At 38.8% G+C, this 26,171-nt stretch overlaps 1 protein-coding gene across 4 annotated transcripts in view; it reads right to left on the minus strand.

Annotated features, from left to right (window-relative positions):
- Window positions 1–1,090: 1,090 nt before the first annotated feature.
- Window positions 1,091–26,171, minus strand: part of MGAT5 (alpha-1,6-mannosylglycoprotein 6-beta-N-acetylglucosaminyltransferase) — a 139,338-nt gene continuing 114,257 nt past the window's right edge. For 3 of the 4 annotated variants that reach the window (XM_072873919.1, XM_072873921.1, XM_072873922.1), the window contains exons 13-17: window positions 19,398–19,544; window positions 15,585–15,701; window positions 14,684–14,758; window positions 10,321–10,478; window positions 1,091–8,581 (exon numbers count right to left, since the gene is read on the minus strand). In XM_072873919.1, the coding sequence (XP_072730020.1) occupies window positions 8,383–8,581; window positions 10,321–10,478; window positions 14,684–14,758; window positions 15,585–15,701; window positions 19,398–19,544 (696 nt within the window). In that variant the 3' untranslated portion in view covers window positions 1,091–8,382. The remainder of the gene's footprint in view (window positions 8,582–10,320; window positions 10,479–14,683; window positions 14,759–15,584; window positions 15,702–19,397; window positions 19,545–26,171) is intronic. The other variant, XM_072873920.1, reaches the window with a different exon arrangement.

Genomic DNA, 26,171 nt, shown 5'->3' on the forward strand with positions numbered 1-26,171 from the left:
AAAGTGAGCAGTTGCTTCTCTAGTTTTAAAAAGTACATAGCAACTATGCTACAAGTGGGCATTTTCTGAACAGATAAAAAAGAGCTGGTCTTCATTTTGTTTTGTTGGTTGGGTTTTTTTTACTGTTCATTTTACCACTGCATACTGCTCCCGCATTAATTGCTCTATTACTCTTGGGACACCTCCACCGAAACCTCTCAAAATTCCTAGCAGAAGCTGACAACAGAGGGCCCTTCCCTCAGTCTCGGCTGGGCTAACAAAAATTGAGGTGGGCAGAGAGAGCCTTTCAGCAGAATGGGTGCTACTGAAATAAACCGACAGTTCTGTATAAGAAGTTTCACTCTGTGGACATTTATATTGTACGTCTTTTTTGATATACGTGTTTACAACCTGCAAGGTGACTTCATGTGGCACCTATCAAGTGCACTGAACACACACTCCACTCCCCCTAAGACACAAGTTAAGTTACCATCTCTCAGATGATTTTGGCAGAGAGACTTTCCGGGGCACCTCTCAGGTGGCTGCTCCTGCAGCACCAGCTGCTGTCAGCTGCTGAAACCTCAACCCGGCGTGGGAGCGATGCTGACTGCAGCAATGCAGGCACGTAGTCCAAAGTTTCACGCTTGATCTCTTGTTCCATATGCGAGTATTTCATAAGCCACCCAGGCTCCTTGCATTTAAACTTGGATCTTGAAAGACAACACTCTCTAAAGCTGTTATTTTACCATAACAGCTTTTGTTTTTGAACTCCATAGTGTATTGCGCCAGTAAGTCTTGTATAGCCGTGTGCTGCTGTGCAATTCCAGAGTCTTCCCTGTGTGCTGGAAACTTCTAGGAAACCAAGAATTCCTAACTACTGCTGTGGCAGAACTGCCCTCCTAAAATGAACCTTGATTTCATCTGTTATCCAACTTGCATTTAAAACAAAACATAGTAAAAAGAGAATTACTTGCCTGTTGTTCTTATGGCCAAGGTGTGGGCAGATGGGACTGTTCATACCCACCTCTGAAGAGGCATGAAAATGGCAGCTGACAGACTTCCCACTTAAGCACAAAGCAATCATAAATCCAAATCACACAAGAAAAAGGTTTATTGAAAAATAAAGTTCTCCCTAGTTTTTTTCTACAACAGTGAAAACAAAGCATTTTTCTATGCCATTAAGTACAGACATTTACTTTTCTAAAAAAAAAAAAAAAAAAAAATATTTTAAAAATCCCATCCTAATGAACCCCAGTAACTTGACAGTATCTGAACCACTGTGTTCTGTTCTTTCTGAATCAAACTGCTTGAACGTAATATAGTGGAACACAACCATTTAAATAAAAGAAAGGATCAACTTTTTAGGAGAGAATTCAAGCCAAACACACATAGAACCAGCCTGACCCTGAAGTTCTCATGTACACATAAAAACTCTCATTGACTCCAAATTATTATCTGCAAAAAGCAGCCATCTTTATTTTTACAGATTTCAGTAGGCTTTTTTTTTTTAATTTATTTTTTCAATTTACAGTGCTACAGGGATTAATCAGACTTTGACCCCCTTCTCCCACGGAGACAGAGACTCCTCCAGGGAATGATTCAGACTAGAAACCAAAGAGCTGCCCCAAATTGGCCTCTGGAGGACCTCCCTGCAACCATCAGCCTAGCAAGCTCAGGGAGATCAACTTCTCCAAGCTCAATCAGCTTTGTAAATATTCCCTTATATTTTTCTTTTAGCTCTCTTAGAGTCTTCAGGGTAACTTTCCTCTTCTCATAAAACTTATTCTTTTTTCCTTTGGCAAAACCTGCCATTTCCTCCTCCTCTGCTGTATTCCTTTGCGAAAACCAAATAAAACCATGACTTCTTAAAAATGGTTTTCACTGTCACTGTACTGCAACAGACCCGTTAATGAATATAACAAATTACTTCTGGGTATAACCCTATTAAAATTAACTGCCTTCAGACAGCAATTTCACTTGATTTATCGTGTACCTATTTGATACTTCAAACTACTTTGCAGCTGCTGGAATCCGAGCCAGGATGTGTTGCATGCACTTTGCCAAGTGCCTGGATGGCTCCAGTAAATGCCATAGCGTTATTTACATGCTCTCTTGAAAGCCAAGGATTTTGCTGGCTCCTGCACGACCGAGCCTGTACTGTGTGACCGGCCACAAGCAGGGCAGCACTGACCTAGGGCTAGGATTTGCACTTACGACAGCGCAGTGCGATACAGACGCATTTTCCTGTACAGAGAAGCAGCCGCGTGTTATCATTGCTGTGGAACGTGAGGACAGCAGGGTCCACAATGCTTCAGACCTGCAAGCCCTTATGCAAGGTGACAAATTCTGTTCCCATGCGTAGCCCACCTTGGTCAAATGGCACCTGCACTGAGCGTCCCAGCAGAGAGAAGGGTATTATTCACTTGATTGCAACTGAATTTTTTTAAAGCAGTTTCTGTGTGTGGCAGGTGGAGTTATTACTCATTTTATCAAAACTTTGAGGACCTCATTTTATTTACCCGTTTAATAAACAGGTGGCTTAGTGCTGTTGAGAGAGGTCTGCTGAATTAAAGCATACTATTGGTTTTAATTATATGAATATGTAAGGGATTACAGCTATAAAAGCAAGACACATTGGCAATGGTTGCACTTTGTTATTTTTCCCTGGAAGAAAGAACATGAACGATGCCTCACATCTGAGGCATTCTGGGGTTCAGCCCCTGGTATTTTCAACACATTCCTACAGTAAACATTTTACACTTGATACACAGAGTTTGCTGTTTACACATTCCATTTAAATATAATATTTGGAAATTACAAACTAATTTTAAAAAAAACTATAGAGCTGCTTAAAAATATGAAGACGAGATTTAAGTCACTGCCCATAAAACAATACATTTTGTTGTTACATTTACAGCAATATTATTAAAGCATATCTCATGAAACCATATCTGTCCCTGGCCTTTTCAGCCTGAACGAAAGCATACATCTGTCAGTGCATTGTTCTCCTCGACTTTACAGCGGTCCCTAAAATGATGGGACCAAAGGAGAACTACAAATGGAAAGAGATCGCAAGTCAAAAGTTGAAGGCATAGCAGCTGTAGGGCAAACATCACAGAGAAATAGCCATGCCAAAATGTTAGCACCCCTGGAAAAAAGACTGGGAAATTGGAAACTGATAACTGATAGTCTCTTAAAAAAACCAAACAACAAAACAACAAACACCCCACCCATCCAACTCCAAACTGTAGACTGAACAGCTATTTAACCAAGTTTTCAACTGATACTTTGATAATAAGTAACATCAACTTAGAGATGATATATGCTGTAACAGCAAGCAAAACTGGTTGCTGATATGTGTACAATATAACTTGCAAGCATTTGGTCTTTATCTTGTAAGATACAGTGCTTTATATTTATTAAAAAGGGAGAGCTGCTTTTTTAATTTAAAGAAAAATTAATGGAGGAGTTCTGCTATCACTGAAGCCAGTGGGAGTTATGAAGTTAATTAGACTTGGATGAGATTGTATCCAGCCTGATTCATCCCATTTAATTTATTTTACTAGCAAAATCTGGTCTTGAAATGCACTATGAGCAAAATGCATACCTGAGAAAGCAATCTGGATTTTGTTTATGTGAAAAGTGCTGCAAGCTTGTAAATCATCTTTGTAATTTACACAGGCCACTCATTTTTGAGGGGGGAGGGCACGTCTTTCATATGAAGGATAAACCAAGGACATCGATTAGGATATTAAAGGATAATAGTACAACATTAAGCGAGGAGGGAAGACATGGGCTAACAACCTGATTTGCGGTTGATATCAACAGAAACTTTCAGCAAGTCTGAATGCTTGTCAATAAGCAAGTTGCAAAAGCTGGCACAAGTAGCTGGGAGCAGAGCTGAGCAGGGAAGACGCAGAGTCCTGGCTCTGTCTGCAACCCCGTTCCGCAATCTCCAACTGAAACCTGATCAGCAGCTATTTTGCAAAATACTCTTCTTGCAGAAAAGTAGTAGCATTAAAAAGGAAAACATCTGCAATAAGCTGAATATCCAGAGTTCCCTCCCCACTGAGAGTCGTACATTCAGGTATCATGAAAGGACTGTATTCTCCTGGTAGCACCAGGAATCGTCCCGTGCGCTTCCAAGTACAGACATCTTTATCTGAAAAACCAACACCTCCCAAACTTTAATGTGGATCTTCAATTTTACGGCTGATCAAATCAGATATGGCTGTTTCTAGAGGTTTTCTATTAGCATTGTCTCCTAACAGCTTTCGTTTGCTCTCTGGTCATTAAACAGACATCCCATCCCAGCAGGAGCTCTCCTGTCAAATTGCAGATACTCAGTACAGGGTATTTTGCTTGCAGAAGCAATGTTTTGCAAGAATTATTAAAGTTATAGTTTTATCTCATTAACCCCTACCTTATACTTTTAGAACAGATCTCCCCACTACTTAAAAACATTCAAAATTCATACCGCTAAGCTGTATAGTCATCAAGCACTATTTTTACCTGTAATTAGTGTTCCATTATACTTGTTCAGACAGTGTCCATATTCCAAACACCCATCCAAACCCCAAAGAAAGTAAAAAAAGGCACATAAACATTAAATATTTGTAGGAGAAACATAATCTGATATAAACAAGCAAACACACAGCTGCAACTATAAATTACAAAAAGAAACATAGAAACTAAGCAAAAAATGCAAAAAGCAACTCTGTTTATACATGTGCAAATCAACTTGCATATATGAAATAAATGAGGTTTTTATTGGCATTTTTAAACAGTGTGTATTTACCAACTTTACCTTTCAAAGGCAAGCCTTTTATGTTAATTTTAATAAATATGTAAATGCTTCTCTCAAGTTTTCTAATCTCGTAGGAACAAGATTTTTGAAAAAAACTAGGTCACATACAAAAATACAAAATTTTAAAACAAAGAATGTCTTGATATGAGAGATATGTTTAAAAGCTTGTAAAATGTTTTTATATTCAACTTTTGACATTTTTTCCCATCAATCGCTGATCGATATATTCAAATGCAAGTCATGCAAAAACCTGATTTCTAAGTAAAGGAAGCTGCAAGCTTTACTGTCAGACTGAAAAACAGCAGCACAGTCCCATCTCCAATATCCTTGTTTAAGTGCAATAATTGGACTACACCTTTATTCTTTAATAAGGAAGGAAAATAGTTATGGAACTTGGTCCGAAGGCTGCCCTCTATCCTGAAATGTGGATATATATTATACGTTTTAGTAAATCATTCAAACTTCTAAATAGTCCCACATGAATTTGCCTGAGTAGCTTATCTGCGGAGGGATTCACTTATTTACCAATGCACGAACAAACACAGCTATGTGATGGGGCAGTGCTATATTGGGTTTGGTGAGTAATGTTCCCAAAGTTTATGCACATACAGTTCTCATATGATAGTCTCCTTTTACAGAAATTGAGACTGAAGCTGTATTTCATAAAAGTAATATTTCTTCTGAAAAGAGAGTTTAAAATTAATAATAGAAGCCTATCAAATTATAGGTCTTGATTCTGTTTTCTTTAAGATTAATGAGTCTTCTCTATAGATTCCAGTGGAAATAGGAGCAGACCCAACTGATTCTGAAGCCAATTTAGATGTTCTGTCCCAGCTGAAATGCAAGCGCCATTGGTGTTTGCTGTTTCATTTTTGCCAGTATGCAGTAATTCAGTTCAGTAGACTAGAAAGAAACAGTGCTACAGCATGAAAAAAACAGAGCTTATAATAGATTCTTCCTGCTGTGGTAAAGGCAAACTTAGCACTGAGCAAAGCACTAGACCAGAAAATCTTATAATAACAAATACCCAAACCCTCCCATCTTTAAAGGTTTAGAGGCAAAATAAAATGCAGTATGCCATGTGGACCATACAGTGTGTGTGTGGGGGGGGAACAAGCAAATATGTATTTACAGCAAAGAATTACACTATAGCAAAAACGACGTGTTTTGCATTCTTTAAGTGCACACATACAAATCTTTGTTTCTGACGTAATTCTGTAATACCTCATTCCAAACTAAATTCCTGCCTGAAGAACCTCAGGCTGAATGGGTAAAGGCAAATTCTGCTCTTGCCGTTACCTTCAGCACCAGGTGTAAGTGTATACATTTTAATACGCAGGGTTTTCCAGTTGCACAAATATGCACAGGTATGCAGGGAGTATTTTATATAAATACAAAACAAATTGTTGCGCCTGCTCAGACCCATTTCCAATCCTCCTCCCCCAGCTTTTCCAGGGTATTAAAACTATTGCAAACTACATTTGCGCTGACTGAAGCAAATGCTGAGCTATGGTAACAGTAAGGATTTTCATACTAGTTTGTGTTTGTTTTCTTTTAATACAAAAATTTGCCTCCCATTATAGAACCCAGCTGTTCTGTTTCCGGAAAATTACTCTAAAATACAGCAGATTTTATCATCATCACAACCCAGTTACTGGTGACCCTGCTGTTCAACAGCTCCCACATATCCTTTCTGGATACTCAACAGTCTCTCAGGACTAAGTTCCTTAGTAGTCCACAGCAATGTTATGGAGTGTTACAGGATAACACCGTCAGGAGTGCTGAGGCAGGAAACAAAAACCTTGAAAAAGCTAATTCATTGCTTTTAAATTGAAACTTTAAATGTATACTGTTCTGTTCTCTTGTCTTGATCCAAGATTAAATAGCATTTCCCTTGCTTGGTCTTTGGTAGGTCAAGAGATACATCAATATTCACACACAGATAATGAATGCCAGCTACAAGAAAAATCGGAACCAACCAGATATATCCAAGAAAGGAAAATTTAAAATGTCTATGCTTCTCACTATTACCTGGTAATGTTTGTTAATCTTTAGGAAAAAAACCTTCATGTTGATCTGAGATTTTTTCCAGTATGATCCGAGCACGTCCAAATTGTAAACCTGCAGACTATGACTGCTTTCAAAATATACTGCAGATTTGTTTCTCACTAATCTTAGCATATCACTTGCTGAGTACAAATGGTGCTGTCAAGCATGCCACCTTCTGCTGAAAATAACAAAAATTATCTCTATAAAAAGAAGGCGGTTTAGAAAATTCAACTTGCTGCTCTAAAAAAAATGAAGTTTGATTTGAATTCCAAACTCTTGAATTGTTTTTTTCTAAGTTTTCAAACTGGTGTGCCTGCTTAAAAAAACCAACAAACCAAACAAACCCAAACCCAAAAAACAAACACCCCCCCAAAACAGAAAAACAGTCAAAGAACCCACGAGATTGATCAATGCTTTTCTTAGCAGTTGTTTGTCTCCTCTTACTTGTTCTTCAGAAAAAATTTCTCTTTAAAAACCTAGCTAGTTATGAAGACATTTTACATTTCTACCATACAATAATTATAGTTAGCTTAGTTTAACCTTTCTATGTCATTCAGCAACACTTGAACTACTGGAAGCCGTAGCAAACTGAGGCTCTAATGATAATACTGCTCCAATGATGCTGAACATTTTTTGCTTCACACAGTATTTCTAGTAGACAGACTACAACAGAAGCATGGGCAAATTCCAAGGATTACTCTCTAAATGGGACCAGTAAACTGTGTCAAGTCCATTCCGAAAATTGCAGTATGTTTTTGTAGCTTTTCCACACTGAAGAATGCCACAACCCTAGTCAGTTGTCGAGTCACCAAGATGATGTGTCACACGCTGGCAACTGCCTATTTGCTCATTCATGATACTCTCTGTTTAGACTGCTCTGAGGCAGCAGCTGTGATGCAGACAATACCTTGTTGTATCAAAAGATTAAAAATAAAAAAAAAAGGAGGAAAAAAAGAACTGGGCCCAGATAACCCAATAACAGGGTACGGAGCTATCTTGTGATTCTGAGTTCTTGTGAAGTACACCACTTTATAGCCATTCAAGCTAAAGCAGTACCCAAAACAGTACACCTAGAATAAAATGTTAGTCCTTCCTCCCCTGCACCCCCCTCCCTCAAGCACACTTTTTTCAATTTTCTACTGGAATGAAGTTGAGATCCTTCAGCTAACCATGATGGGGGATGTCCTAACTCATTAAAAAAATACAAAACACTTCACCCAACCAACAAAAAAAAAAAGGTTGATGGGTCTGGGATTTTCTACAAACTATTCTGTGCAGTCATCTTCAAATCACTGTAGAACATGAAACTCATTTCTCTTTGCAATCAGATGAAGGAATCTGAAGAGTTACACTGCAAATGTTCTTATAGGAAAAAAAGATCAGTTAGCTGTTTATTATGAATCCCTCTTCTCTTAGTAGATAATTCTGCCCAGCAATGATAGCTCTGCCTGCAGCGAAAAACCTGGACAAAAGTGCAGGAAGTAACATGTAGCCCCTCTCAAAACTACTTACATGTTGTCCTCAACTCAAAAGAAGCTCTGCTGCTGCTATAGGCAGTCTTTACAAAGCGCAACCTGCCCCTTAATATAGTCTCTGCAGGGGCAGATTCTTCTGTGTGTTGGGTGGGATCCGGCACAGCTGAACAATAAGAGGTCACCTTGGAAAACACAGTGCTTCCTTCTTCCATCAAAAGAGGGAACCAGGATATCATTTGCAGACTCCATAGTGAGACATTCGATATTATGCCTAAAAGGCAAAGCACACGATCTAAGTCACAGTGGAGTTTACAGGAGTTTGGTACAGTTTTCATCCTTCCTCGCTAAAAATAAAATGCTATATTACATCCTAAATCGAGTACATTTAGAATTGCAGATTTCCAGAACACGACTCTCATTTCTTTTTGCCTGCACAGATTCTCTCTGCAGAGGGCAGTACAGTCTCTTCAGCTTTACTCCATTTCCTAAAGATTAATGAAAGAAGTTAAGAAAGAAAAAAATGCTTTTGACTGTTCCCCAAAGTGTAATATTTAAATACACCATGGATTTCTAGTAAGACAATAACAAAGAATCTGAAATCAGAAGATATTCTCATTGATTTCACCAGGGATCTTCCCCAGGCAAGCCACGCTGTGCCAGGCAGCCCTGGGTAGCTCAAGATGCGGTCAGCCAAACTGCGAGGATGAGGTGATGCTACTGTGTTACAGTGGAAGCTGGTCAGAGCAGGACCCACTGCTCCGAGGAACCAGCTAGCGCTAGCTAGCTGAAAAAAAAAAAAAAAATTCGAGTTGCCATTTTCTGACCACAAAGCGTAAGCACGAGGGTAGCAATTCCAGCAGAGGCTTGTTTTTCATTTATTCTGGAAACATTGGTAGCTTTCAGCATTTAATAGATTTTTTTTTTCCCCCACAGAATTATAATTTTGTCTAGACAGTTAGAAAAGAAGCCTGATAAAGTTTTTACATGAGCTGCTTCTGAACTCCACTGGAAATTACAACTTTTTAAACAAAATACAAAAATAAAAACCTTCTACAATATCATTTAGCAAAAAGTGGAGATAGAAAACCTAGGACACAGACTCCCTAGCAGCCATTTGTTGGAGCCCAGCTTTGAGTGCTTTGTTTTCATTCTGAAAGGAACACAGACATATTCCTAAAGAGACAGCACCTGAAAGCAATATTAATTTCCTTAATGCATAGCTGGTAAGCTTTATAAATAGGTACTAATACCTCTAATGTACAAGGGCTTACAATTCTTTACCTAGGATACCGACAAAAAGGTTTGCAGAAACAGTAATTGCTAATTGCTAATGAAAATAGATGTTTCAATATGCACGTTAATCGTGACCAAAGAGGGAGCTCAATAAATAAAAGCAACACTTTATAAGTGCTGTATTTAAAATCATGTGAACAACTGATAGAAATCACACAATGTGTACAGAATTCTATTTCCTGCAACAAAATGCATTTCATTCCTGACCCAGCTGACTGAGCACAGTTATGGTTAGAGTTAAGAGTCATGCAAGTTCACTACCTCTCAGAAGGATATGGCAAAAGCTATGGAATAGTGCACCTGCTCAGCCAGGGCTGCAAAGGGTCCATCCAAACAGTTATAGTTCTGGCATCTGCAATCCCTGCAGCACAAGCATCTTTGATCAGTGCAAGCAACCCAACATCAAAGGGCACTGTATGGCACATGCATGTAGGAGAGGGAGGGGGGAAGGAAGAGACGTCAATTTTGGGCCTCGGTGCTGTACTCACTGCAAAAACACATGCTATGTGGAATGGTGCTCTCAACACAGTGATAACTTCTACCATCCACTGCTACAAAGGACTAACAGCTAACCTCACAGCTTGCTGCTGCCAAACAGACACTACTTCTCTCCCCACCTTCCCTTCTCACAGAATTTGTACACTAAACTTCATGTGTGGCAAAAACCAGTGCAATAAAAAGAGACCAAATAATACGTTCATGCTTTTAAGTACTTACCTAAGCAGAGCTTTGTCCTTGTTAAGATGCTGGAAGAAGGAAGGCTCACAGATAAGCTGGCTTTCCTGACAAACTTGTTTACAGGATTTTCCTGGTTCAGCAATTTTTACTTGAAGGGCACTTAATGGGGGCCACATCACCTGCCCGTGACAGAAATCCTGCAGTGACAGATCATATTCCATTAGAATGCATCCAGTCCCTTGCTAGCAATTTTCCCCATTAGTAAAAGAAGTCGTTATTATCACCCAAGAACTCATTTTGCAACTCATTTCGGCTGTATTAAAATCAATAACTCAAGCACAATTAAAAAGAGTATTTTTTTTTTTAGCATGAGGGAATTATCACCTTTGATTGCTACTTGAAATGTGGTAGTATCATTCTTCCCAAAGAAGCTTCTTCCCTACCGTTACCCTTTCTTAATTTATCATAAAGCAACTCCAGATACTCTCTTTACTTCCACATATCCAACCCCTTTTGGGCTTTCTCAGTGATTCCTGTTTCACTAACTCAGTGCTAGCAGAGCTATTTTCGTAACAGCACAAATATCAGGAGGAAGTTCTGGTAGGAGAATTCCAGAGGCCAGTTACCCTGTAGGCGAGAAATGTCTCAAGTGGCCCACGTGGAGAGCCATCTGGAAAGGATCAGGGGACTTGCAGTGCTATGAAGTGAGCTGAACTCATAAAAGACTGAAGATTTCTATAAAGCAACCAGGATTCAAAGAGTTTGTTTGTTCTTCTTGGTTGAACTGCTAGTAAAATGCTCTCCTAACACTGAAAAAAACTGGCTATCAATAATGCACGCAGTCAAATGTCACCACAGCGGAAAGAGGGAGGGAAGCAATGATATCTAAACACACTTGCTAGTGAAAACTATTCAAAGACAAGTTCTTATGGTCTTGACATTTAAAATGAGAAAAAGCAAAGAGAAAATTTTAATCACTGTTTTTACATAACATTCCATGATACTCAGCCATTATTTTAACATTTGGCAATGTTAAATGTTATGCATTTAACAATGTTAAATGGCAATATCAAAAGGTGATAAAAAAATTTGGGCCCAGTCCATCATGGCTTGCTTTTGCCTGACAAAACTAAAATTTGTATGAACAGGTCCCAAACTGTGACCCAAAGCTTAGAAAGGCTGAACTACTTGAGATTTTAATGAAGCTAAGACCCCAAATCATTTACCAGTTCTCAATATCAGTTTGGTGGGTTTCTTCTCTGTTTAGATTTCCCCTGCTGAAGGAGGAAGTTTTCATACTCCCAGGTCTAACCATAAATCTAGTATTATACGGTCATGAATCACAGAATATCCTGAGTTGGAAGGGACCCAGGAAGATCATAGAGTCCAACTGCTGACTCCACACAGGGTAACCTAAAAGCTAAACCATGTATCTAAGAGTGTTCTCCAAATGCTTCTCGAACACTGACAGGCTTGGGGCCATGACCACTTCCCTGGGGAGCTTGTTCCAGTGCTTGACCACCCTCTCGGTGAAGATCTTTTTCCCAATATCCATTCTGAACTTCCCCTGATGCAGCTCTAAGCCATTCCCTCATGCCATATTTGGAAAAACTGAGTAATTTTAGAGCATATTTATGGCGGAATAATTTTAACAGCATCTAAAAAAGCAGGTTAAACATAGATGGTTGGAGGTACTTTTTAATTAGGTTGTTTCAAAAATGTCATTTTGCTATTTGGACTTAAGTACCCTGCTCATTCTGTCCTTTTATAAATCAATATTTAAAATACTAGATGCAGGAGGAAATCTATATAGGTTCAAAATCCAATCCAATACTGTAATTATACAATACTGTAATATATACTAATGTAATATATACAATATAATGCTGTAATATTGGCTTGGGTTCACAGCTAGTGCAGGCAGAAGACAAAGTTTTTCAAAGACAGGGAATCACTTGTGAGGCTTCACCGTTTGCTGGGGGCTTCAGCTTTTAACAACTCTTAGTTGAAAATTCTTCCCAAAAACTGGGCACAGCCTCCCGTTTCTGGTCCATAGCTTGGTGGGAAGCCTTCCTCAGCTTATGCCACCTTGAAGCATGTCTCAGAGTACATCACCTTCACTGACACCAGCATGCAGGGTTGTGTTTCAGTTTGCTGTCTCTTGCTAGTTTTTCTGTCAACCACTAAAAGCGACGTAAATTTGGTATCTTCACCCTAGTCTATCTTGCCCACAACCCTACACGCATAAGGGTAAAATAGAGAAAAGATGTTACGTAAAACAGAAGGTTAAGCTTCACCAGAGACTGTGTTTATGTTTGTTTAGCTATAACTACAATTCCAAGGTGAGACAGGCTTAGCCCTGCTGTCGAAGGAGTTGTCCTCCTCCCTCTGGCTTTTCCTGCTCTTGGCTGAATGTTCTCACCCCACCCCCTTCGCCAAGCTCTGGTGCTCAGCTGATCCTCTGCTGAGCCAAGTCAGTTTGCTAACCTAGTAGAGTCCTGCCAAAACCATTTTCTGCTGGGTTACCAAGTACTCCGCTTGACCACATCTTTCAAAGTCAGCATGTCTGTTCCATCAGCCCAGCCTGCCTCATCCAACAGCTCCCAAGTTTGCAACAGGGAATCCCACAGCTGCTTCAGCTGCAGTTGCCTGGCTGCTCCTTTGATGGCAGTGCCAATTTAAGCAGTCCCACCCTTTGGTTCCCACCCTACACTGCCGCTTTGCAGAGCTGACGCAACTGTTTGTGCAGCCACAGAGCAACCAGGATCAAGGCATGGATTAAGCAGATGGCACAGATCAGATGCACCTAACAACCACACTGGGCTGCTGGCAGGGGCAGTGCACTGGCAGGAAAGAGTAGCTTGGAGTGAAAGCTGGTTTAATCCATCTGAAGGTGGCACTGCTAAACGTGAAACCACAGCTCACAGTAGTTCTCTTACTTCAGACTCTAAAGACATTCAGCCCAACTGTCAGATCTGAAGATTCAGGAAATTCACTAAACCTTTCTTGTGAACACTGTCCTCCCTCCTGTTCCTGAGCCAAGGCACCAAAAGGGGAACTCCGGACAACTCCTTTAAATCCTACAGTTTCACTGTCCCATAGGGTGACTGTGTGTGAGTGTATCTGGCTCCATCCTCTTCACATTCAAACATCCCCTGAAGACCACACTCTCATGGTCAATGCACCCCACAACCTCTGAACCAGATCAACTCCATGCATCTTCGTTCCTGTTCCAAGCTTGTGCAGCTTTCTCTGTTCTGTTCTGCCTGCCTCCCTCCCACCACAAACTCTTCAAAATAAGGTCTCAACCTTTACTTGTGCTGCATCTGACATGTTAACCAAGCACAGTGCTAAGCACATGCAGCTAATAATGATGCTTGAGCATCCTGGGGGCTGTGAAATAATAATAATGGCTTTTGACAATTAGTCAAAGCAATTAATTAAATTACAATGCTGTATTTATTTCTGAGGAGCACTCAGTAGAAGCCAGGGCTTAGCCCTTCCGGGAGGTCCAGAGGGGAAAGACAGTTTTGGCCCACAGATACTCTCTCTAGATTGTCTCTTTTTCTCCCTTACACTGAGCTCCATTTCCTCCTGTATTGACAAAAACTCTCAATTACAGCTAACTCAGGTAAAGGAATCAAAAGAAGCAGAGATACTTTTACAGGCTATGTCATCAATACAGCAGCAAAAAGCTTCAAGTGTTTCTTGGCAGAAAACTGGAAATAGCTATGTTATGTTAACTACACTTCTGATCCAAAGCTGTGTTATCCTTTATTACTGTCCTCTGTCAGAAATGCAGGTACAGGAGCATATGCAGTGCTTCTGAAAGAAATCCTGGAAGTTAATTGGCATAACAGAGATGTAGGTTATTCCTATCCCTCTTCTGCAGCAGCCAGAACAAAAGGCAGAGCTGGCCGTTGCAACAGATCTGGCCTTGGGTGGAAGTCCAAGCAAACATACAGTTTCTAGAAATCAGGATCTCATGTAAATCTCTGCAGTTTATTACTCCAACTCAATACCTTCTGCTGCTCTCAGCTGGCAGTAATGCATGGGGACTAAAAGTCCTTTAAGTAACTGGTTTCCAAACCATTTAAAGCTTTATCGATTGAAACTAAATACTTGAAAAATCCACCCAGAGGCTTTAGCCTAAGTGCGCTACCACAAAATTATCTCTATATTTACATGATACTTCACAATCCAAAGATTTTTTGTGTGTACACAGTTAAAGAAGTCACATATACACTGAAAAATTACTTCGCCTTTCTGCTTTGATGTAATACCAAGGACTGCCCAGCTACTATTTCTTCCTGAACAGCAACAACACTGAGAAGTTTTAAAATGGAGAGTCTCCTCCCTTCCAACATAAAACAAGAGAGCCATCCACAATAAAAGTTCATACCTGTCTTTCAATAAACGCATTCATCCTCTGAAGCATTCCCTCACATGTAAATTCATAGGGCAAATAAGGGTCAATCTGTGGAAACATAGTATGTTAAGGTTAGAAGGTTTTTTGTTTAAAGGAACTTTGTGGTGCACTGTGTGGTAGCAGCTTGCATTCCAAATACTACATTATAGCTTAAGTAGCAACAATAAATGCAAATAAACTCATTAACAAATCACAATTTCACAAAACCATCAGCAGTATAGGCTGATTTTTGCTGCTTTGTAATGGCAATAAAAGTTGCTCAGTGATTACCTTTAAGGAAACTCAGGGTATACTGCAAAGTAATAGATATAAAGCTAGCCTGAGACTCTGTGGGATTCCAGAGCTCCTGTTTTAACTAAGTTTCAGTTCTGGAGTTGAAGTGAAGAAGAAAACATTATGACAAAAAAGAACGTGATACCTTTGAAAATTACTTCAAACCTCCCCCCTCCGAAACGCCCTCATTACAATTCCATGTTGTAAGTCCACAAGCACATCAGTGGCAGTTATGTCAAGGCTACAAAATCAGTCAACAGAATTAAGCATGTATTTGGACAGCCCGTAATGCTCTAAGAATCAACAAGGAAACTTCCTCACTGAATGCACAGAAAATACAGATTGCTGTATAATTTACATAGGAAATTCACATTTCTATACAAATTCACTCATGCTAATTTTTTTCAGGTAAAAACCTGACATACCCAGTACTAAAACATGATGATCAGATACCACAGAGAAGTAATGACAATTTTTTTTTCCCAATATCCTGTCAAAGTGCAGCACTCTGCTTTAATTAGACTAACATTAGGAAGCACTCTACATGCAGTACACAATACACCCTCAAGCGTTGATGACAAATTGAGGATACATTTCTCACCTTTTGATTCAAAATTGATTTCACAGCCTTCTCAACTTCAGAAAGATCATTGATGTCTACAGTCCAGACATGGGGCTTCCCAATGTAAACTTCAGCATAGGGATGCTGAGATGTCAACTGAAAGGAAGAAATCGTATTGGTAAAAATTAATATGTCAACATATCCTTCCCTCTCACTCTCGGCATCAGACTTTTTGGATGAAATGCACTAAGATATCGCAAGAATTCAGCTAGAATCTAACAGTCAGCGTCATTCCTTCTGAGTTATCTTTCAGATTTTCCATGTTTAAATTTAGAGTGAATTTAGTTGGAAAACTGAAAATCAGATAATAATGCAGATCACAAGTAACATTTGTGCACCTCTCATTTGTGGCTTTGATCCTCATAATGACTTACATCACAGAAGACTTGATGCTTACTGAAATTACTTTTAAAACGTGACCCTGCTTCCCCACAACTCATTCACAGAGCAGCCCTGCATTTTCACAACCCGTAATAGCTACCAGTCCTGGCGAGAACTTCATGACTGGCTTCAAGAGATGTCATCCTTGCCCTGTCTCACCTTCAGACAACATCCTCGCTCTCTCTCTCTCCTTCAAATTTCAAACATTTCCAAGCTTCTGTGAGTATTAGTGAATAAAGTATCATTTCTATCACTTAGATGAATTCTGACTCTTGTTGCTGATAGTACAAGAGTGATTTGACCTCAGTAAGAGCGTTAACTGGTATTTTGCTCACCACTTTGTCAGAAAACAAACTGAATAAATACCCAAGTAGATAACTAAGAAAAATTATATTAGAGATTACTTTCTTTCAGAACTAGCAGGATGGCACTAAAAGTAATTTTTGTGACAGGCTGCACAGTAGTGAGAGGAACATGCAAACAAACATATAGAGAGGAAGCAAAAGCTGCAGAAGAGAAGGGAGTGTTTCACAATGGCCTCAGAAGAAAATTGCTTTTTTAAATAAATACAAAAAAAGCTCTACAGGATAGATTATTCATAGACAATTTTTATACAGCTGCCTCTTTATGCATGATACAAAGAATAATCTAGTCAGCACGAAAGATCTGAAGTAGGAAACGGTATCTGTTGGAAAGAACCTTCTCCTGCACTGAGCATATGCCATATTTGCTTTCTTCCTCAAGTGAATGCAAGAAACCACTTAAAATTTTTGCCTATTGCATTTTGCTTGTGGACAAGAGAAGTCAGTCTTATAGTTACGTATGGGATCAGCTAGCATAAATCTGTGCTCTGAGACCAGTGCTCCAGGGGACTCCGTGCAGGCTCCCACCTTTGGTTGCAGGGCAGCCTGGTGCTGAGGGCTCGTAGACTGGCTGGAAGACTGCAGCTGCTGGGCCAGTAACTCAGAATGCTTCTGCACGCCGACAGCTTCTGTCGCTGCCTACATTCACCTGCAACACACTGCACTGTGCTCCCATTGGCATATTTTAAATTCCTCCAAAAAGTCCAATCCTTCTCAAAGACTGATATATTCTAACCTTTTTTCAATAGTATTTCTACTGCCACTAAAACTATATGTATTTAAAAATCTGCGTTACCAAGACCGAGTTCCCAGGGCACTTATGTCTGGACTTCAGATGGCAGAAGCTACATTCCTATTGCTTTCAGTAACAACAAAAAACCTTCTATTGCACCTTTAAAAATATGACCATAAACCAGTGGCTTTAAATTCCACAAAGCTTTAGGAATTATGCCTTAGACCACTCTTTCTCTACCATCTCAGGCAGACAGATGGCAACATTAAAGCCAGATCTGATCTGGAAGATGAACAACTAAACTTCTCTGACTAGTAGCTGTTTTAAGTATTAAGAGTAACTAGCAACATATTTTTATTTCACCAGTCATTCTACATCTATGCTCTCAAAAATATTAAGACTATTTCTTAATACTGAAAAGCTTTAATTAGCCGAGGCTTAATGTTTTAGATATTCAGGAGATACATCCTCTGTATATAATTACAATCTATAAGAACTTTTATAAATGGATTTGGAATTAATTTCTAATTTCAGGTCTTCTTTTTTTTCTTCCTAAAAGCAGAAAATGAAAGAAACCACACCCACCAATTACACATTTCAACTACATTTAGTGTGCAATGTTTTCTTTCTTTGGGGGGGCAGGGAGAGGGGTGTGGAATGGAGATGAAATATTGGTACAAATACTGGTAACAAAACAAGCTGCTTGAAGGTGTTGTTTTTTTTTTTATTTCTGACTCTTTCCCCCAGCAAAATCATGTCCCAAGACAAAACAATTGCTGATCTAAAATGAAAATCGTCATTTCCAGATTTTGCATAGAGTCTTCCCTACAGGACCTCATCTTGGCGGTAGAGGGGAAACAGTTAACTCTCCCCCAATAAATTCTACCTAGAACAAGAGAGAAATAGTGACTTGCAATGGTTACTTTACCAAAGTACTAAACACAGACTTCATCTCCAAATTGGTCTACGGATAATCAATTTGCAGAGCTACACAAGCTTTTTTTGTTCTCCTTTAACACTTGAAAAAACTGAGAGAAGGATTTAAGGACTTTCTTAATCCCAAAGAACCAGCACATGGATTACTGGCAATTGGATCTAAATGCAGTTGTAAAAACCAGTTAGAGAAAAGGTTACTTTTAGGACAGGTCAACAGAGCATGTGAATGCAGCAATATTCGTGATGAATGTTCATTATATTATTTTGTACTAAAGCAGTCAATAGGGATTATTTTTCTGTGCAATTCAGGTGCACAGCATTTCTGTTAGTGCTGACACATGCCAGCGGGATTTAGCACTGCATTCCAAGCACTAAAATTCCTATTAGAGACTTAAGTGGGTCCAGATTATTTACCGAGCCTGATCAGTTATAGTGTCTGGGCACAGAAAAACTGGAAATGAGACGAATAGTTGAGTGATCCACAGAAGGAAAGCTTTGAAAGGCGCCAAGCCCAAGGAGAAAATGTAAACAGACTTTTTTTCCTTATTGCTATCTCCTTTGTTAGCAATGCAAGCTGTGAGAAGGGGCAAGTTTGAGCTCATGTCCTGTACAAGCTTACCAGACAGCTCTCCCTTCAGATGAGTATGTAAAGGAAATACATATGTACACCTAAGAACAAGCCACGGTCACAGGCAAAAGTGCTAATGTCAGAAATGGCTACATGACTGTTAAATGCTTGCAAGTGGTATAGGCTGAATTTTACCTACACCGAAGAAGAAAAATATTCCAAAGTCAGTGCCAGGATGAGGGGCTAGTTCACTTAGCCTCATTTTTCTCTTACTAAACACACTGACTGTTTTGAAAGCTGGAGGTTTGGTTTTCCTATTCTCTTAAGGAGTCAGTTCTCCAAATGTCTTCACTGTTTAACCACAAACACTGTGGGCTGTGACCACTAATACCTTAGCTCAACAGTGCCTTGAGCAGCCCTTTTCTGGAGAAAAAAAAAATATCCCAAACACACACAACAACCCACAAAAGGCATTTTTATAATTTACTTAAACACCTATTTACTTCCTGCACAGTACACAGTAATGTTTGTTTCTTCAACAAAAGAAAATCGCTTTCAAATGACACATCATGTATCAGATGACATGATCTGTTCTTGTATAAGAATGTATAAAATATAAATACATAATAGCAAGACATATAAATGTCTTGTATAAAAATGACTGATAACCCCATCAATAGCTAAAGAAAACGACAGTTGCATACTTTTGCAATAAACTGTGAACATTTATGCAATTTTTCCTATATTAAGTTACTAAAAAGAAATCCACAATCATTTTCAACAAAGAAATTACCAAGATTGATAAAGCTTACCTCTCGGAGTGTAGGTTTGCCTTTGAAAAATTCTGTGTTTTTGCTGCTTTTTGGTGGGTTAAATCTTAAATTTAGAAAAGCACATCCATTAGCAATAGCCTCTAAAGGAGCCGGCCCTTCATATGGAAATCCAAGACCAACGAACAGCTGAAAAACAGAAAACAAGGACTATCTTAATTTTTGTTCTTTACAAAAATTGAAAGCTAAGAGCTAACTTAAAATAAACAATAATGCATTCTAAATGCACCAGCCTAAAAAAATGTAATGTTAAGAAGAAAGCCGGAGAAATTCAGCAGCTCACCCCCTCCTACCCAAGCTGTAACAGAATGTCTTGTAAAACACATTTGACAATAATCTTCTGTAATGAGCTGAGGTGGTTTTTCATGGAGCTGAGGCAACAACAGACCCTTTCAGTTATTTTTTTGGGGAAAAAAAAAAAGTCATTTGGTGGTTTGATTGTGTTGAAATGAAACTGCTGGGGCTCTCTTGCAGGTACAGGTTTTACTGCAGCAACCTCACGGAACAGCTACGCTACTGTTTTCCCCCTCTCTCCCACGTCAGCTAACCTGCTGGTTTTGCCAATATGAACACGCTCCTGGCAAACTGATTAAGTTTTCTAATTAAAACGGTAGATGGCAGCAAACATCAGCTGAAGACACTGGACCTAGGCAGCAAGAGCTTTGCATAGGATTAAGAGGGTTCAATGCCTCCAAGGTAAATTGAAGGAGGAAAAATGCATCACAAAGCTATTCTTACATCAGCTGAGATTACAGGTGCTCTAGAAAAGGCCGTGCTTTTCTCCAATGTAAAGAAATTTAATATTTTTTCAGAGTTGTCTGGCTTTTATTTGGATCTTGACCCCTTTCCTGGCCCAACATAATTAAACACTCTGAATTAAATATAGGATTCTTTATCTTTATTTGAAAGTCTGTGTATAATGGGAGAATTACAAACTCTGATTCGTAACAGCAATTTCTCAGCACTGCTGAATGACTTAACATGCATGTACATATAGCTACTGCTTTTTTCCAAGAAAATAAAGAGCAATCTTCATAACTGTCAGGATCATGTATTCAGGACATATGCATTCAAAGAGGTCAAATTATACTATTCTGCATTAAATTTTCTGCAACATGGAAGTGAATCCTAGTAACAGAAGATTCAAAACTCAAGGCCCTTTCTAGGAGCTGATCTTAACATTGATGCATTAAACCTTTAGTCAATATTGTCGTGCACAGGCACTGCAGCATCAATCGTCTCCGACCCATGGCAACAACAGCATAAATTCTGAGTTGGCTCATTTTAAAAAGAAAGTTAACACTTCTCAGCATAGTTGTGGACATACAATTTTCACTGCATGGAGCTGAATATTGTTATTTCAGTTTTCAATTTTCAGGTTAAAAAAGTCACCTACTTGCAAAAAGTTTCTCAGCTATCTTGCAGATTTAAATCTTACAGGAAACTCTCCAGTGGCTGATATAAAAAAAGATCTGGTAGACTATCTCCACTAAAGCTAGATTATCTAAATTTGGTTTTTATATATGGCATAAGATAGATTTCCTTTCAGTCAGAAAAAATACATACTAAATTTCACCTCAAAAGAGGCTTAATTTAAAGAAAGGTAATCTCTTGAAAATAATGAATTACGGACACGAAACCATTTCATGCAATTTGCACACATAATGTTATTTATTTAAACTACTCCTTAGTTCAGGCAGAAAACCAGCTGAGAACCAGCAATTAAAACCATCTGAAGTATCAATTCTCCTATGACCCTGTGTTTGTCTGTTATGTAGAGAATGCTGGTTTGTTTGCTTCGTTTTTCACTTTTTTAATAAACTGCTGCTGTGCGCTGCTGAACAGTTCTGTGTCTGACTGGTCCGTTTATTTAGGAGGAAGCTCCATGGGGAAAGAAACATGGTTTTATGTTTTGACAGCACAAAGCACACTGTCAACACTTAATCTATAATAAATAGCCTACCACCTGTTTCACATCCATTTTCCAGCCTTACGTCTAAGTAGCATCATACCTTTGAAGAAAAAAAGATGTGTCTGATCGCTAGAACGGTGCATGTGTGTGTGCTGCCTGTTGGCCTGAGGTTCCAGCCTGGCTCACAGCTGCCTGCAGCCCCCCCAGCTCCTTCTTTCAACCCTCCAAAATCTTCTGTCCCTCTCCACCATGTCGTCTTCATCAAATTGGCTGAAATGCCCAAACTAAATCTAGACCCTGCTCCTGAAAATTGCCCTTTATTAACATTCCTTGGTTAGGGAGCTAGTATGTTTGCATGGGATAAAGAGCAAAACTGAGGAATATCTTAATTGCCTCCAGAAAGTCACATCCACTATCATTCAAAAAGCAAGCATTAGAGAACACAGGATATTTCTGTAACTCATTCTTATGATGCTCTAATTTGCTAATCCTTTGAATTACATGCAGCTTGTTATTTCCAGAAAGGCTAAAACAATCTGTCAAGGTATGTCCTAAAAGTATTAACAAATGCTGCAAGTCACTACTTGAAAAAGAAGGAAGGAAAAAAAAAAAGCAGAAATATCAGACAACAATTTTCAGGTACCAGTGAAGCAAGCATCCATTCTCAGTACAGTTGAGGCTGTGTGGAAGACAAGGCTATCTCCAACAAAACGGTAAAGGTTTAGAACACTATTTTGTGATTTAAATGTACACTGTTGCCTCCACCACACGAGGTGCTGACTATGGCTTTTAGGGTACTCTCTTACTGGATGCTATGTCTGGTAACATAGTCCACCATGGAGAGGCACCTTCACCCTATGGCTGAAGATCTATAATGCAAAACTCTAAATTTGGTTGATTAGTGCTTGAAATAATTTCATTTTCTCTGTGTGAGCATTCTTCTCACCTTTCAAATGTTTTTGAAAGCCAGAACCATTATTTTTCATACAGTGCTTTAAGTGGGCACATGCCACAGTAGGCTCTGTATGCTAACGCCCCATATAACAAGATGATTGCCAGGAGGCATTTACAGTATAAAAGTATATCTAAAGAAGATAACAGCAAATAAATACAGATGTAAAATTATCATGGTAACAGTGGTGTGGTTTTTTTAAAAAAACATTTCCTTGTTTGCAAGGTCTGCTACCCAGGTGTGTCTGTGCCTGTAGGTCTGCATGAACCAAAAAAGGGAATTTGTATCTGCAATCTCACTTGCCCAACTTGAGTAAAGCAGGTGTTGAAACCCTTAAGCAGGAATACTTTGGTTTTCCTAAGAAAGGCTCCTCAGGAACCTTTTCTGCCTTTGCAGTGAACTGAACCCTTGGTTTGGAATTTCAGGCTTTTTAGTTGGCCACCCAGCATCAGACCAGCCAAGATGCCATTCTTTTCTGATTATAATGTAAGCAGTCCTTTCATGGTGTAGTAGCTAAGTGGAAACTTCTCTGAGATGAAAAGTGCTTCACAACCACTCTCATGAAAAAAGTGTGTTTTTCTTTTATTTTTTGGAAACCACTGATTTTCAGTTGACACTAAGCAATTTATTTGTGGAGTTTATGGCACCAGATCGGACTATTATTAAAATGAGTACTTGAACAAACAGTCTTTCTAAATTACAGCCAAAAGTATAAAATAAGGAGTGAATGCCTTACTTCACTGACTGTAATTCTGAGTAGTTGAATATTTAAGAGAAAAAATTCATATTCCAGAGACTAAATGCTATAGTTCCATAAACAGGAGTGTTTATCTTCTCCTCTCCCCTTTCTAACATTACTTCACTTTATCTAATTTATTCTGTTGTGTTGGTAGGTTTATCACCACTTTTGTATGCCTCCTTACTGAACTTATATATTCTCTTCTGAACTACAGAAACTGTAGCAAAGGCTGTTGTTAACTGTCTTGCTATATTTTTCTCATGAATATAAAATACTTTTCTAGAAAAGTCAATCCTTTTGTGATTGAAACAACTTTAGAATAGAATTGCTAGTTAAATGTCTTTTCCGCTGATTTTGTGAAGCGTGTGGAAGTGAAAAACTATATTACTTCATAAAAGGCAATATGAAAAAAAAAAAAAGGTTGTTTCCCTAGTTCTGCTTATCTGACATTGCAACGGGATTTTTCCCAAACTGTCTAAACAGGGTGTTGCTCCTACTTTTATTAATCACCATTCAGAAATTGTAAATGCCACTTAGTAAAATAATTTGGATTCCCTCAAAAATTCACAGTGACTCAAAGTAAAAAGTTGCATCTGAAACTTTCTCAAAAGGAGAAATATTTCTCAAGAATTCAGTACTGGTTCTTCCACGAGAGTCTGGTCCAACTCCTCCAGCTGCCCACTTGGCAAGAAGCCATGTAAGTTGGCAGGAAGGCTGCCAGCTCGCCTACCCTATTTTCCTCTGACGTGATGAATGGCTTTACATCTTCTCATTAGGAACTGTTGACATGTCTCGTTTTTGTCATGCACTACACAGCTGAACTAGCCATGATGAATCTCAAACAGCCCCCTCCTGCTTGGAAAATGCACTTATTCTGAAATGTGTTGCTTTATAATACACTAGAATGAAATGGCAGCTGCATGCTTTTGAGAATAACTGTGCCCTATACCAACTAGTGCAGAGAGACCGAATACATTTTGGGAATGCAAAGCTCTGATCAAGAATCATGACTGAGCCATCACCTATCAGTATTTTGCTGTCTAAGGGCAAAATGAAGCCGTGCAACATAAACTGGCACTTCTGACTACACTGAACTGTGTGATTTGTTAAATTATTATTTAGCTCTGACTTTCTGAAAACTAGATTATTTGTCAGCGGACCTAACAAAAACTTGCTAACACAATGTTGAAATCACAAGCAATGAAAGACAATCTGTGCCCTTGGGGCTGAAAACATCTGTTTAGAAAAAGAAAAATCTGAAAGTTTCTGGAAGCTTAAAGACGAAGTTTGTTGCTTGGAGACAGCAACCAGCAGGCCTAGATGGTTCAAGTGAGCATTGTACCCACAGATGTTACCATGCCTGAGTTACGGCTCCAATTATTCACATTCTTTCAGCACACCAATTGTCTAGTGACAAAACCCCATAACTAAATTCATTATGGGGCTCTGGTCACGTTTATTAGTGATTAAAAGTGATTAAAGTGATTATGATTAAAAAAGTGTCCTTGAACATCACTGGATGCATGTGCACACATACACGAGGCTCCTCAGGGCACAAAGCTCCCATTCAAGTCAGCTTGATTTTTGTGAAAAACCTGCACTTATTTCAGCAATTCAATCCATGATCCATTTGATATAAACACAATTGACCCACACACGCAGCAGATGGCCAGTAGAGACAGGTCAGTGGTGTTTTATGCTAAGCTATGTTAAAGTATTGTCTCTTAAAAGATATCAAAATCTGAAACTGTGAATGTACGGGCAACAAGAAGACTTGGAGCAAATACGTCTGTTGATCAACACTGAGAGGCAACCATATGCTAAGACAGAACAGCCAGTGTACCTATGAGATACTAAACATCAGCTAGCAAAAAAAAAACAACCCAAAAACCAACCCAAAAATCCGCCTCCAACTGAAAAAGTCCAAACAAATTAGATGGTAAATCTCAGTTTCCACTTTCAATCTCAGGATGCTGCTGTTTTACTTCTTCTGTTAAACTAGATATATTGGAACAAGTAAGTATTAGACAGGAATAATAACCGAAATTCATGACACAGTAAGCCATATTTCATTTCATTTTGTTGCAACATCAGAAGTACAATGTACTCCCATTTGCCTGACAATAGTAAGTATTAGCAGAAGCGGATGGACTCTTAACTGCTTATCATCAGGTCAAAGTTTTGTTAGCCTGTAAATAATGTCCTTAAAAGGAAAACAGTTTTTGTCATTTGCAAATATGCTAACAAAAGTTCAGAAAAGCCATGTGAAAATACTGTTTGCAGACTTAAAAAAAATTGTTTATTAAGAAAGATTGTATCAAAAAGATAATGTGATAAAAACACTGGCTTCCTGATACAGGGTTCTGAAACATACTGATGTGTTTCTCAGTGCCATCTACTAAGAAATGCAGCAAATCCTCAAAGGATTTTCCCCAATGTTAGGAAGGAAACAAAAACCCCCGCAAAAACCCAATGCACAACAATAGTATAGAAAATCATTAAAATCTAAAATGCTTGTAAGGACTCTAAAAACAGTACACCTTAGATCCATGTTTTTCACAAAAATACAATTTGTGAAAAATCAGCAACTTACTGATCTCAGGAGTACTTCACAATCACAAGGTAGTATCTTCCATCTGATATTGCAATTACTAGTCAAAAACTGAGTGAAACTAGTCTGGCTACTTCCTGTGTCACAAAAACCATATAACCGCACTGTGCTGAGTTGCATAGTATGTATGTATCAACTTGAGTTTGTCCTAAATGGAACATGTCTTTACATTGCATCTTAGAGCACAGCAAATATAACCAATAACGACTAGATGAGCTTTCTACTTAATATTGAAAATCAAACTTTTTAGTGTAATACATGTAAGATGGCTGACAAAGAATTACAGGAAGACTTACTCAAACATAACTATTATGAACTGTACTTTGTAAATTATAAGGACTTCAGTAATTCTATAGGAAGTCCATTAGCTTATTTTACTATTGCAGTGAATAGAACACTTTTTTTTTTCAGAAATAAGTCACTGTTTGTGCTTGGGGTTATTACAACGTCAATATCCTTCCCACGTTAGTACTATGATTAACACAGTGATTTCATACTCCACACAGGCAAAAGCTGTGTAATCTCAGTATTATCTATGACGA

Source organism: Ciconia boyciana, chromosome 10 (assembly GCF_034638445.1).
Source record: "Ciconia boyciana chromosome 10, ASM3463844v1, whole genome shotgun sequence".
NCBI classification, from domain to species: domain Eukaryota; kingdom Metazoa; phylum Chordata; class Aves; order Ciconiiformes; family Ciconiidae; genus Ciconia; species Ciconia boyciana.